Source organism: Choloepus didactylus, chromosome 20 (assembly GCF_015220235.1).
Source record: "Choloepus didactylus isolate mChoDid1 chromosome 20, mChoDid1.pri, whole genome shotgun sequence".
Taxonomy (NCBI): Eukaryota; Metazoa; Chordata; class Mammalia; order Pilosa; family Megalonychidae; genus Choloepus; species Choloepus didactylus.
Genome location: NC_051326.1, coordinates 19444582 through 19459815, shown reverse-complemented (window position 1 = coordinate 19459815; position 15234 = coordinate 19444582). Strand labels below are relative to the sequence as shown.

The following is a 15234-nucleotide window of genomic DNA, read 5'->3' as shown; positions in this document are numbered from 1 at the left end:
AAGCATCTTCAGGATCTTGTGTTAGGCAATGGTTTCTTAGACTTTACACCCAAAGCACAAGCAATGAAAGAAAAAATAGATAAATGGGACCTCTTCAAAATTAAAACTTTTGTGCATCAAAAGACTTTGCCATGAAAGTGAAAAGATATCCTATTCAATGGAAGAAAATGTTTGGAAACTACATATCCGATAAGGGTTTAATATCCAAAATATGGGAAAAAATCCTATAACTCAACAATAGAAAGACAAACAATCCACTTTAAAAATGGGCAAAATACTTGAATAGACATTTCTCCAAAGAGGATAAACAAACGGCTAAAAAGCACTTGAAAAGATGGTCACATCACTAGCTATTAGGAAAATGCAAACCAAAACTCACAATGAGATCTCATTTCACACCCAAGAGAAAAGCTACTATTAAAAAAAACAGAAAACTACAAGGAGAGGATGTGGAGGAATAGGAACATTCATTCATTTCTGGAAGGAATGTAAAATGGTGCAGTCACTGTGGAAGACAGTTTGGCAGTTCCTCAGAAAGCTAAATCTAGACATGCCATATGACCCGGCAATCTTGCTACTAGGTATATACCCAGAAGAATTGAAAGCAATATCTGATTAGAACAGATATTTGCACACCAATGTTCATAGCAACATTATTCACAATTTTCAAAAGATAGAAGCAACCCAAGTGTCCATCAACAGATGAATGGATAATCAAATGTAATATATAAATACAACAGAATATTATTCAGCCATAAAAAGGAATCAAGTCCTGATGCACGCAACAACACAGATGAACCTTGAGGACATATTGCTGAGTGAAATAAGTCAGACACAAAAGGACAAATATTGTATTATCTCAGTGTTATGAACTAATTATAATAAGTAAACTCATAGAGTTAGAATCTAGAATGTAGGTTACCAGGGGATAGACTGGGGTTAGAGAACAGGAAGTTGATGCTTAATTTGTAAAGAATTTCTATTTAGGTTGACGGTAAAGGTGTGGAAATGGATGGTGATGATGGTAGCACATTATTGTGTTAACAGCACTGAATTATGTTGGTGAATGTGATTGAAAGAAGTTTTGGGTCATATATGTTACTAGAATGAAAGTAAGAAGTTAAAACATGGGACTGTATAACAGTGAACCCTGTTGCGGGAGAAGGACTGAGGTTAACGGTACAAGTATAAGAAAGTTCTTTCATAAATCATAACAAATGTATGGCACTAATACAAAGTGTTAATAATTGGGTGATATATGGAAAAAATGTATCTAATGTAACCTATCAATGATAGTTAATAGTACTATTTTATTAATTTATTATCAATTTTAACAAAAGTAACTACTGTCAAAAAATTAGCATAATCACAAAAAAGTGTTATCATCAATTTTTAGAAATGTTCCACACCAATGCAAGGTATTGGTGGTGTGGTGGCATATGGTAATGTATATTTTATGCATGATTGCTCTGTAAATCCACAACCTCTCTAATAAAAAATGTTTTTAATCAACAGTTACAAAAAATAAAAACAAAGTTGTATGGAAAGGTGTAACCATCACTGCACTGTGTACAAGAGCAAATCTGGAAATAACTTTAACATCCACAATAGGGGGCTAATTAAGGATTTGTGGCATATCATCTCAATGAAATATGTGTACTGATATAAAAAATTGCCAAGGGATACAGCCAAGTGCAAAATGCAAGATATAGAACGATATATGTATGTAATGTATATATGTAATAATATTTGTTAGTCCTTATTTGTTTCTAAAAAAGAGACCCATGGACGTGTCTCTGCATGAAAAAGACAGGAAGGTACACAAGGAACTGTTGAGTAGTACGAATAGGAGTCTAGGGTGGAAGGAAGACGGTGATTCACTTTTCATTATCAACCACATTATTTGAATTATTTTAAATCAAAGGCCATGCTATTTTCATAAAGTAAAGGAAGCAATCTATCATTAAAAGAAAAAAGAAAAAAAATAGTGCCAAAAGCAAAAAAAAAAAAAAGAGTGGCAATTTAGAATTTTATATGCAATAATTATATCCTTCAAGCTGAAGGTTTATAAAAACTTTTCGAACAGTCAAAAGCTTAAAGAATTTGTCACCATCAGAGAGAATAGACTGCAAGAAATACTAAAGAAAGTTATTCAAACTGAGGGAAGTGATCCCAGATGGAAGTAAAGACCTCTAAGAAGAAATGAGGTGTATCAGAAAGGGTAAACATGTGGGCAAATATAAAAGGCCACTTAGATTTTTTGAATGACTACTGACCATTTTGAAATAAAATAATAGCAGTCTATAAAGGGATTTAGAACATATGTAGAATTACATGTAGTAGCACAAAGGACAGGAGGTAATAGGCCTAAATAACACGGTTGTGAAGTTCTTACGTTTTTTTAAGTAGAATAATATTAATTCAAGGTACTGTGATAAATTAAGGATGCATATTGTAATCTCTGGAGTAACCACCAAAAATATTAATAATACAAAAAAAATCTAAAAAGCCAATAGAGAAAATAAAATGGCTTAATGCTTAATTAGTCCAAAAGAAGGAAGAGAAACAAAATATAAATAGAAAACAAATAACAAAATGGTAGAGTCAAAACCCACAATATCAGAAACTACATTAAATGTAAATGCTTTCAACACTCCAATTTAAAAACATATGTTGTCAACTGACTGAAAAAAAAAAACAAAACAAAAAACAAGACCCACCTGTATGCTGTTTACATGAGATACATCCTAAATGCAAGGAAACACACATCATCGAAAGTAAAAGGACGGAAAAAGATGCCCCATGCAAGGACTAACCATGAAAAATGCTGGCATGGCTTAATTAATAACAGAAATAATATAATTCAAGATCAAGAGTATTACTAGAGATAAGAGGGAGAATTTCTCAATGATAAAGAATCAGTTCATCAGGAGGACAAAAATAGCCCTAAGGGAAGATGCACTAAAACACAACTCCAAAATACATGAAACACAAATAATACATCTAACACAAATAACACAAAATAGTTGGAGATTTTAACATAACTCCTCAGGAATTGATAGAACAGGAAAAACATATTAAGGATATAGAAAATTTCAAAAACACTAATTTAACAAAACTGACTTAATTGACATTTATAAAATCAATAAACACAAAATGCATAGTTTTAGTGCATCTATTTTAGTTCACCAAAGTAGATGAAAGGCTGGATCATAAACAAGGCAATAATTTCAAAGGACTGAAATCATTTTAGTATGTTCTCTGACTGAAGTGGGCCCCCTCCCCTTAATCTGTAACAAGAGAGTCCCGTTCCCCCTCAACCGGCAACGACTGTAAAGTAAACATTAAGCCCTGAGAAGAAGGGAGTGAAACTGTACCGTTTTAGGGAGTGAGACTTGTGGATGTACCCATTAGCCAAGCGTAACCGTTTCAACAATTAACCATTGCACCGACCTTGAGAAAATTTCTCAACCTTGTTAAAGATCTTAAGCAACCATTAATTAACCGCCAACTCTGCTTCTGTCAAAATAGCTTGCTTGCATTTTTGGGATGTGGTTTCTGCCTATATAAGTCTCAAGCACACTCAGGTCGGGGCTGCTCACTGAATCCCCTGTGTGGAGTGACTGTGGGCAGTCACCGGCCGGCTAATAAAGGCTCTTTAAATTCTGTTTGGCTATCTCGTACTTTAACTTGCGGGCACCGTAACACTGACCATGACTGAACCAACCAGCAATCAATAAGAATAAGCTGAAAATACTCAAATGTTTGGAAATTAAACAACACACTTTAAATAAACTATGATTCAGAGTAGAAATCAAAATCAAAGTTAGAAAATATTTTGACCTGAACAGTAATGAAAGTACATAGAGCAAATTTATACCTTTTAATGCATACATAAGAAAATGTTTTAAATGAAAAATTTAAGCTTCCACCTCAAGAAGTTAGTTAAAGAGAAACTAAATCCAAAGCAAGTAGAAAGAAGAAAATAACAGCAAACACATACTTGTACAACAATATTTAGAGCAGCATTATTCACAATAGCCAAAAGCTGGAAACCAAAATGTCCATCAACAAATGAATAGATAAAAAACATATGGTACATACACACAGTGGAATATTTTTTGGCCATAAGAAAAAAATGAAGTTTTGTAGACATGCTACAACAAGGAAGAACCTTGAAAACATTATGCTCAGTGAAATAAGCAAGACCTATAAGGAAAAAAAATTGTATGATGTCAGAAATGAGTAGAAATAGCAAATCTGCAGAGATAGAAAGCAGGTTAGAAGTTACCAGGGGAGAGGAGGATGGGGGGAGGGGGGCAGGGAAGGGGTAGTGTTTGTTAAAAAAAAAAAATGACAGCACAGATGTTCAGATGAATGAAATGGAAGGAAGGAAGGAAGGGAGGGAGGGAGAATACATCCATTTATAGAGCCTCAGGAATGCCCTGGTTGCAACACCCTCATCAACCCATCCATTTTCAATTGCTTTAATATATACCATTTTAAAAGGCTTAAATGGTTAGTTCTTTATTTTTATTTGTATTGCTTTGATAAGTGATGAGGTTGAGCATCTTTTCACATGATGTTGGAACTTTGTATCTCTGCCTTTATGAGTAGCCTATTCTTCATCATTACCGTTTCCCTATTGGGTATTTATCTTTTTCTTATTGGATTTCAGGGGTGTTTATATACTGCGATTATGAAAAGCTGAATAGCATAGTGATTAAGAGTATGGACCCTTACCTTGAGGCTACATTACCCAAGTTAGAATCATGGCTCTGACACTTACCAGCTATGTGTGAATTTGAGCAAGTCATTTAACTGCTCTGTGCCTGTGTTTCCTTATCTATAAATAGGGATAATATACTTCAAGGGACTGTAATGAGGATAAAATGAGTAAAAGAAAAAAAGAAGAAAATAATAAAAGGCAGAAACCACTGAAATAGAAAAGGCAGGCAATAGAGAAAAATAACAAAGAAGAGGTGGTCCTGGAGAGATGAATAGATTACTTAAATGGATAAACTCCTAGCAAGACAGATCAAGAAAAAGAGAGAGAGGGAAAAGTATCACCCATTATCAGGAATAAAAGAGGGGACATAATTATAAATCCTACAGATATTAAGTAGGACATTATGACCAACCTAATGCCAAAAAATTGACCATTAAATGACATGGTTAAACTCATCCAAAAATACAGTATCTGGAAAAAATGGAAAATCTAAATAGTTCTCTATATGTTAAGGAAATTCAGTCTGTAATTTGAAATCTTCCCACAAAGAAAATTCCAGGCCAAAGTAGCTTCCCTATTGAATTTTGTGAAACATTTAAGTGAAGAACTAACACGAATTTTACACAGACTCTTTCAGAACGGTGAAAATGAGGGAATATTTTTCTAATTCATTTTCTGAAGACAGCATAACCGTGATACCAAACCTGATAAAGGGTAATGCTTGCCCCAAGCTCCCTGGGTCCTTCTGTCTCTGCTTTCTGGGTTCTGTCAGTCACCTGGTCCAAGGGCAAGGGCAAGTTGGGTGGGGGAGCCAGAGACCTAAACCAGAAAGCACCGTACCCTAAGTGAACACAGCCTCCCTCAGACTGGGAGGCACTGGGAGGTGTGGGATGAGCAAATATCTGGAATTACTGGGGCCTGCGTGCAGCCCACCAAGTCTGGTGAGAAAGACCAAGAGGGCGAACATGGTCCACCACCCTGAGCCAATTCCAAATTAGGGCCCTTGAGGCAGATCCCAAGCCTGTGGGCAGCTGGGGCCCCAAGACCTGAAACCAGGATAGGGGTAGCAGGAGAGCTAACAAGATGTGGAGAAGAGATCAAGGTGCCGTGCTGGTATGGAGATGCCAGAGCTGGGACTACTGACCACTGTCTTGAATCAAGGGACTCCCAGGGTGGCAGAACTGCTGCTGGGGGTAGGGTGGGTGGGGGGTGGGGCTGAATTCTGGAGTGAAGGAAGGGGAAGAGAAAACAAACATTGGCATGCAGATTGGTCCACACTCGGTTAATTTATTTCTTCCTTCAGCTGTGACCAGGGGAGGAAGGCGGAATTTTCATTTCTCAGTGACACTCTTGGTAATATCCATTGCCTTCTGAAGGAATTACTAGTCACTGCGGAAGAGAACAAAGACACACATACTCAAGGTACTGATAGCAAACAAATTCCCTTCTACTGCAAAACATACAAACAGTTGGGTACTGCCAAGAAAAAATTACAAATGGCAGAAAAAAAAATTCTTGAAAGAATTTTTACAATTCTGCTTGTGAAATTATATAGCTATCAATAACACTGAATTTACATTTTCTACAATTTGAGGGAAACTGGTTATATTCAGAACCTGCAAAATGAGGAAATCTAACTTTTTTTCATGTACAATGGCATGTTTATGAATCTAACAATTAAGTTAATATCTTTATATTTTTTAGAAACTTAAATGCATATTAATTTTATGCATTTTTTTCCATATCTTGGAGCCAATTATTTTTGTTTCTAGTATTTTGTATATGTTTGTTTTGGCATTGTGTCTACAGCCTAAAGGATAAAGTGGTCTTGATTCTGAATTCTTGTTTTATAAACGAATTTACATATCTTACCTAATACTAGATTGAACTCTTTAATTCCATTCTAACCACAAGGTCAGAGTCTCAATAAACATTCACTAAACTGAAGAACAAACAGATAAAGTGATTTAAATATTCACTAATAAGAGATTATTAAAGATTAATAGGTTATTTTTTGGGTGCAGTACTTTTCCAATTTGTATGCCTCATCAATATTTAGTAATTAATTATGAGTTACGAATTTCTTCATTTTAATTTCAAATATATATTTATTTTTAAAAATACCTAATTTGCTTACCTACTGGTGTATGTTTGGGTGCTTCCCTGTGATTTGGAACTAAATAAAAAAGAAAATAATGCTTTCAGAGGTTGATACAAAACAATTTGTCAAAATGTTATTTTTTATAACAATTTCTTCCTATTTCACTTCAAAGTTGTGACACTAAAAGAGAAATATCTGCCAGATTTCTATTTTTATACTAATTATTACCAAAAATCAAAATCAAATTTTGGGTCTCTTTTCCAGTTTTATATCTACAGATTCCTTATTTCTAATACCCCAACCAAAGAATGGGGCACAAAAAGAATTAATTGAAGAAAAATTAAGCAAGGTTAACTAACAGAGAACTTTCAACAGAGAAGAAAATATAAATAGTAACATTAGTGAGAGAATTTAGTAGTAAGAAGAGACTTAATTTTCTCATTCCCATCCTTTCCTCCCTCTGCTATTTTCTACCTTCAAAACTTATAGCATATTGTCCCAAATATTCTGACCATGAAACATCCCTATTTAATGTAGTTAGTTCTCCCCCAAGTAAACAGATTGCCATATCTAGACTTGTGAGCCTACTGCCATGTACAACCCATTAGATTTCTGCCTTTTATTTTTTCACTCTTGTTTTGGTTGTGTATACCCAAAGAGCTGGCTCTACCAACATCTCTCATTGGCTTTAACCAAAAAATAAAAATTAAAATAATAAAAAAAGACAGAAATCAAAGACTATATAATGAGTGCCATAAAAATAAAGGAGAGCAACTATATCTTGCTAGCTTATTAAATTTAAATGAAAGAATAATCCAAGAATGTTTTCCAGTGCCAGTGCATGCTAGCCACAAAGCTAAACTAATGGGTTGATATTCCAAATTATACTCTTTAATGCAACTTATATTGTCTTATGGGTAAGGTCTTTTTCTATCCCTCAATCTAGTTGAATACCATTTCTAAAAGAGGTTGATATATGATGAGAAATATGTGATCTATGTTGAGAAATAATGTGAGGGGATAACTGGAGTAGTTATTATATGTATGTTTGTGTGTGTATGTGAAGTTCATGAGTAATCATTCATTCATCAAACAAGTATTTATTGAGCCTTTACCATAAGTCAAAAACTCTGCGAGGTCCTGACTACAAATGGGTGAACAAAACAAATATGGCCATTACCCTAAAGTGATTTCAGAATAAATAGGGAGAATAATGCTTCCAGGTGATCAAAAGGTTGCAAGAATTGCAGTGTTTGAGCACTATATTGTAACTATCTTGGCAACAATGACAGAGAGTAGAGATAATAAAATCAATTTTCTCATCCTTAGTTTGGCAAATGTGACTAATGTCTATGAAAGGGTGACTATGTTGATAGACTTCCAAGAACAACAGAGAGAATATAGGATACAGAAATGCAACAGCTTTCCTAATGGAGGGAGTGGCTTCATTAGGGAAGAAAGAAAATATAAAACACTATGGTATGACCTAGAAAGCTTAACCTGTGGATATAAGGGAATATTCTGGAATAGTAGATTAAATGTAACTTTAAGAGGGCACTTTAAGAAAAAAAATACCAGACAATATAAGAAAATTGAAACTACAAGGGAGAAAGGAAGGTGAACAGACCAATAAATATTTGATAACTTCAGAAGGATCACAAAGCCACAAATGTGGAGTGTAGGAAAGTAAAAACCTTAAAAAGAATTCAGAGAATCCTTGTTAACATAATTGTGAGACATTGAGAGGCTATCGAAAATGTAGAGTTTAGTGTGTTTATGATATGTTTATGATCTTAGATAAACTCCTCCTTAGTGGGGTAATCATTCACTCATTTGTTCATGGGGGAATATATTGAGTTTGTGGGTGTAAGTGTGATCTAAAAATGGTTTCTGCTTTTGAGAATCCCAGGATAAAGGATGCAAAATTGTTCTGCTTTTGAGTTAGTGTCACGAACTAAATATATCTTGTATCTTATTAGATTTAAATAGATTTTCCTTATGTATCACAAGAGAAGAAATCAATAAAAATTTAATTAACAGAAAAAAAAGGTCAATGGATTTAATTAATACGCATTTGTCCTAGAGTGGGATATATTAATATGTTGTTCTTTGGTGTAGTGCCTTATCAATTTTGGCTTTTCAAATGGTGGTGAGCATTTATTTCTGAATTATCAAGTTGTTCATTTTCAGTTTTTAATGTATACTTATTTATAAAATCATCTAATAATTTTCTTACCTGCTGGTATAGGTACTACCTTCTGACCTGGATCTAAATAAAAAGAAAAATAATGTCTAAAAGTTAACACTAAGAAACTGTCCTCTTTAAGAATGAAAGGCAGGCCATTTTATACCAAAATTAACTCTTTAAACACTTGGGGCATACAAATAAATAGCATTCTTATTTACACAAACCCAAGTGCAACAAAGAGTGCAAATTTCAAATCTTCCAGTGTAAAGAGTATCAAAATAGCAGAGATTTAGTTTTTCCTTATCACTTCCCAGCACAGAATATAACTTCACTTTGAGCACCTAAATCTGACCTCTGATCTCCAAGCTAACTTTATATTCACTGATAAATAAATTGCCACTTTTTTTTTTTCAAATTAAAATTCACATTTACTTTAGGGCAGTCTGTAAGATTGAACAGACAGGAAAACTTCTGCGTTTCTATTCCACATATACAGAAAAGCTGAAGAAAATAGAAAAAAAAATTAACAGTCAGAAAAGACTTTTCATTCTATTAGTAAAAAATGAAGAAACTAAAATCTCAAAAGGAAAACAAGCGATAAGCTGAACAACTGCCAGAGTATTTGAATTACTTACATCCTAAAGGATGTGGTTTTAATAACCCTAGCTTAGAAGGAGTTAAGGATGCAGACCTTTAAATGTTAGAAAGATAGAACAAAGTTGCTCACCTAAACCTGGTGGTTGAATGGGGATAATAAAAGCTATGCTCCTGAATTCAGAATGCAGCAGGCAAATTGTATCAGCCATGTGAATTAAAAAGGATCACCTAGAGAAGTAGGAACCCCAGTCCTTCCCCATAGATGGGGTAGGACCTCAATTCCACTACCCACAAATTTGAAGCAGCAAACATGGAAAATCCTGAAAAATTCATTCAACAGGAGAGGCAAACCAGAAATACCCTTCTCCTCCCGATATATGTCTCTACAATTCAGGGCATGCAGAATTCCAGTGAAAACAATCACTGTCTCCGAGGATGAGTTTATGAGTTTAAAATTACAAACTACCATGTGTCAAATGTCCACAGTCATAGTAAAACAAAAAATTCAAATATCAAGATCAACAGATAGAGGGATTGTAGAAAGATGGTGGAGTAGGAAGCTCCAGGACTCAGTCCTTCCACCAGAATAACTAATAAACAAACAATTACCTTGAAACTCTGGAGGCCAGCAGAACATACAACATCCAGGGAAGAACAAGAGGAAGAGGTTTATAAACTACAGAAAAGAACAGTAAATTGCTTGCTCAGCATAGTGGCTGCTGGCACCCATCCCTCACTCTTGTGGCAGGCCGCTGTGGGATCCACCTCTGGCAGGCTCACTAGTGACAGAAAGGTACCTAAAAACCTCTTGCCCAAGATCAGGGGTGAGCATGGTCATGGCTTTTGATTAGTGGCTTTGGATCACTGGAACCCTGGCTCTGAGGGGGCCATTGTTTCAACATGCTGCACAAAGGCTGTGGCACAGACTTAAAGATGGTGTGCTACCTCAGGGCTACAGGGAATAGTTAGTAGAAGGGCTGCATTTTCTGGGCAGGCCAAGAAAGCTCAGCTTTGGGGACCCATGAAAGAAGCTCTTGGCACCCTTCCTGATCCCTACCTCAGGGCACTTGGGAATCGGTCTGCACCTACTTTGTGGGTCCTTGACCCTGTTTTGGCTAGGAAAGACTAACTTGGAAAAGTCCTCTCCATTGTCTCCTTCTTCCAGAATTTGCCCTCCAGGCAAAAGCAGCTTGAAAGGAATTTAAGAAACTATAGAGGCAGAATATCTAGGACAAAACTTGCCAGCTTCAAACACCCAGGAGAGAGAGGTGTAGATACTGTGAAACAGAGGGGACACCCAAACTTCTATAAACAGGGAAACTCCAAAATAACTAACAAGCAAAAGTTCAGGAAAAGACACAGTCCCATCCAGAAAACAGGGAAAACTCTGCACACTGCATTCACCTTGGGCAGACCTTCTTGATAGGAGGACTGAAGCTCAAGAAAAACTCTGTCTAATCACTAGCTGGTAACAAAATCCAGAAACTCTCATCTCGGGGAATAAATGCCAGAGTTAACATTTTAAAATATTAAAATGTACATGTGCAAAAAAAGAGAACAAGATAAAAAATAAAAGAGAGAGAACAAGATAAAGAAACAGGAAATGATGGCCCATCCAAAGGAAGAGGATAAAAATACAGAAAACACTAATGAAGAAGACAAGAATATGGACATACTGAAAAAGCCTTTTAAAAAAATGATCTTAAAAATGCTCAAGGAGAAGAAGGAAAATCCAGAGAAAGAACTAAAGTATATAAGGAAAACAAGGAATGAGCAATATGAGAATCTTAGTAAAGGGATAGAAATTCTAAAAGGAATCAAACAAAACTACTGGAATTGAGGACAATAACTAAAATGAAAAATTTCCAGGAGGGTTTCAAGAGCAGAATGGAGCTGGCAGAAGAAAAATTCAGATAACTTGAAGACAAGACTCTTGAAATGAGTCAGGTTGAGAAGAAGAAAAGAAAAAAAGAATTAAATAAAGCACAAATAGCCTAAGACACCTCTGGGACATCATCAAACATACCAATATATGCATTATGGGAGTCCCAGCAGGAGAAGAAAAGGGCAGAAGGAAAAATCAAAAAAATAATGACAGAACTTCCAGAACTTAGCAAAAACATGAAGTCTAGAGAAAACCAAATAGGATAAACATGAAGAAAAATACACACTGTCATATACTGATCACACTATCAAATGCAAAGGACAAGGAGAGAGTTCTAAAAACTAGATGAGAAAAGCAAAATGTTATGTACAAGGGATTCTCAATTATACTGAGAGCCAATTTCTCATCAGAAATTATAGAGGTAAGAAGTCAGTGGGTTCAAATACTTAAAGTATTGGAAGAAAACAACTGCCAACCAAGGCAAGACTCTGCATCAAAAAATGAGGGAAAGATTAAGACATTCCCAGATAAACAAAAGGTGAAGGAGTTCATCACCACTAGATTTGTCCTATAAGCAATGTCAAAAGGAGTTCATCAGACTGAAAGGAAAGCACACTAGACAGTGGTTTAAAGCAGTCTAAAGAAATAAAGACCCGCGGCAAAGATAACCATTTGGGTAATTATAAATGCCAGTATTATTTTAGTGTATTGTCTTGTTTGGTCTGTAACTACACTTCTTACTTATTATAGGTGCTAAAACACAAATGCATATAAAAGTAAGATAAATCTATGGTTTTTGACATATAATGTACAAAGAAATAAGTGGAAACAAGTATAAAAAAAAAAGGTAAGAGGGGGGTATAGGAAAAGTGTGTGTGCTATTGACATTAAGTTGGTATCAAAACAAATATAATTGTTACATATTTAGGAAGTGAAATTTTAACCCCATGGGAATTACAAGAAAAACAGATGAAAAATATATCCAGATAGAAAAGAGAACACACTCAATATGGAACACAAAATATCAAATAAATACAAAAGGGCATTAATGGAAGAATTGAGGGTCAAAAAAGGTATAAGACATACAAAGGCTAAGTAGCAAAATGGCAGAAAAAGTCCGGCATCATCAGTAATGATTTTAAATGTAAATGGATTAAACTCTCCAGTCAAAAGGCAGAGATTGGCAGAATGGGGGGTAAAAAAAAACAAAAAGAAAAGAAAAGAAAAAGTATGACCCAAATATGCACAGTCTGCAAGAGCTTCACCTTAAATTAAAAGATCCAAGTAGACTGAAAGTGAAAGTGTTGTTTCAAACAACAAAAACTGAATTCACGTTCTTCTCTAGTGCAGATGGATCATTTTCATGATAGATCACGTTAGATCATAAAACAAATCTCAATAAATTAAAAAAATATTGAAATCATACAATGTATATTCTCTGACCACAATGGAATAAGCTAGGAATCAATAACAGAGGGAGATGAGAAATTCACAAATATGTGGAAACTAAGAAACATACTCAGACAACCAATGGGTTAAAGAAGAAATCAGAAGCGAAATCATGAAGTATCTTGAGGCAAAAACAAATTATTAGAAACACACAAAGTACCTACATTGCCTCAAGAAGAAATAGAAGACCTCAAGAAACCAATTACTAGTAAAGATACTGACTCAGAAATCAAAAACCTCCCCACAAAGTAAAGCCCAGGATGAGACAGCTTCACAGATTAATTCTACCAATCATTCAATTAAGACTTAACTTTAATCCTGCTCAAACTCTTCCAAAAAAATTGAAGAGAAGGGAACCCTCCATAGGTCATTCTATGAGGCCAACATCACCCTTATACCAAATCCAGATAAAGATACCACAGAACATAAAACTAAAAACCAATATCTCTTATGAACATATACGCAAAAATCCTCAACAAAATACTAGCAAACCAAATCCAACAGCATATTAAAAGAATTATACACCATGATCAAGTGGGATTTAGCCTGGCATGCAAGGTTGGTTCAACATAAGAAAATCAATTAATATAACACACCATATTAACACAACAAAGAAATAAAACAAATGATCATCTCATTTGATGCATGAAAGGCATCTGAAAAAACCTAGCACACTTTCTTGATAAAAACACTTAAAACACTAGGAATAGAAGAAAACTTCTGCAAGAGAATGAAGGGCATATATGAAAAGGTCACAGCTAATATCCTACTTAATGGTGAAAGATTGAAAGCTTTCCTTCTAAGATAGGAACACGACAATGCTGCCCACTGTCACCAATGTTATTCAACATTGTACTGGAAATTCTTGTCAGAGCAATTAGGCAGAAAAAGAAATAAAAGGCAACCAAATCAGAAAGAAGGAAGTAAAACTTTCCCTATTTGTAGATGATATGCTATATACAGAAAATACTGAAAAATCCACAACAAAGATCATAGAGCTAATAAATGAATTCAGCAAAGTGATGGAGTACAAGATCAAGACCCAAAAAAATCAGTCATATTTCTGTACACAAGCAACGAATAATCAGAAGAAGAAATCAAGAAAAAAATCCCCGATAATAGCAAATAAAAGGATCAAATATACAGCAATAAATCCAACCTTGTACAAAGAACTTGTACAAACAGAACAACAAAGTGTTGCTAAAAGAAATAAAATAAAGCCTAAATAAATGTTAGGATATTTTGTGTTCATAGATTGGAAGACTAAATATCATTAAGATGTCAATTTATACATTCAACAGAATCCCAAACAAAATTTCAACAATTCTTTGCAATTTAAATGTACTATTCCAATTAAATGCATACATGAAAAAACCAATCATCAAATTTATATGGAAGGATAAGTGGCCCTGAATAGATAAAGCCATCTTGAAAAGGAATGAAGTTGGAGGACTCATACTTCCCTGATCTTAAAGCTTATTACAAAACTACAGTCATCAAAACTGCATAGTTCTGCAGAAAGACAGACATACAGACCTAAGGAATCAAATTGAGAGCTCAGAAATCAACCTTCACATTTATGGCCAGCTGATTTTTGATAAGGTAGCAAAGACCACTCAATTGGGAGAAAATAGTCTCTTCAACAAATGATGCTGGGATAACTGGATCCCTATTTGTAAAAAAAAATTTTTTTAAATAAATAAATAAAAATAAAAAGTAGGAGGATCCCTACTTCCTTATAAAAAAATCAACTCAAAATGGATCAAATACCTAAAAATAAAAGCCAGAACTATAAAACTCCTAGAAGAAAACCCAGGGAAGCATCTTCAGGACCTTGTGTTAGGCAATGGTTTCTTGGAATTTAAACCCAGAGTACAAGAACAAGAGAGAAAAATAGATAAATGGGACCTCATCAAAATAAAAAACTTTTGTTCCTCAAAGGACTTTATCATGAAAGTAAAACAACAATGTACAAAATGGGAGAAAATATTTGGAAACCACATACCCTATAAAGGTTTAATATCTAGAATATAAAAAGAAATCCTTCAAAAAGACAAACCACTCAATTTAAAAATGGGCAAAAGATTTGAATAGACACCTTTATAAGGAAGATATAAAAATTGCCAGAAAGCACATGAAAAGACACCCAATATTATTAGCCATCAGGGAAATGCAAACCAAAACCACAATGAGATACCATTTCAAACCCATTACAATGGTGGCTATTAAAAAAAAAAAAAACTACAGAAAATAACAAGTATTCTTTGACTTCAGCACCTCTCCTA

At 34.6% G+C, this 15234-nt stretch overlaps 1 protein-coding gene across 1 annotated transcript in view; it reads right to left on the bottom strand.

Moving 5' to 3' along the window:
* Positions 1-5925: 5925 nt before the first annotated feature.
* Positions 5926-15234, bottom strand: part of LOC119516419 (disintegrin and metalloproteinase domain-containing protein 32-like) — a 255054-nt gene continuing 245745 nt past the window's right edge. The window contains exons 20-22 of the mRNA XM_037812770.1: positions 9067-9122; positions 6867-6905; positions 5926-6118 (exon numbers count right to left, since the gene is read on the bottom strand). Coding sequence (XP_037668698.1) covers positions 6012-6118; positions 6867-6905; positions 9067-9122 — 202 coding nt within the window. The 3' untranslated portion in view covers positions 5926-6011. The remainder of the gene's footprint in view (positions 6119-6866; positions 6906-9066; positions 9123-15234) is intronic.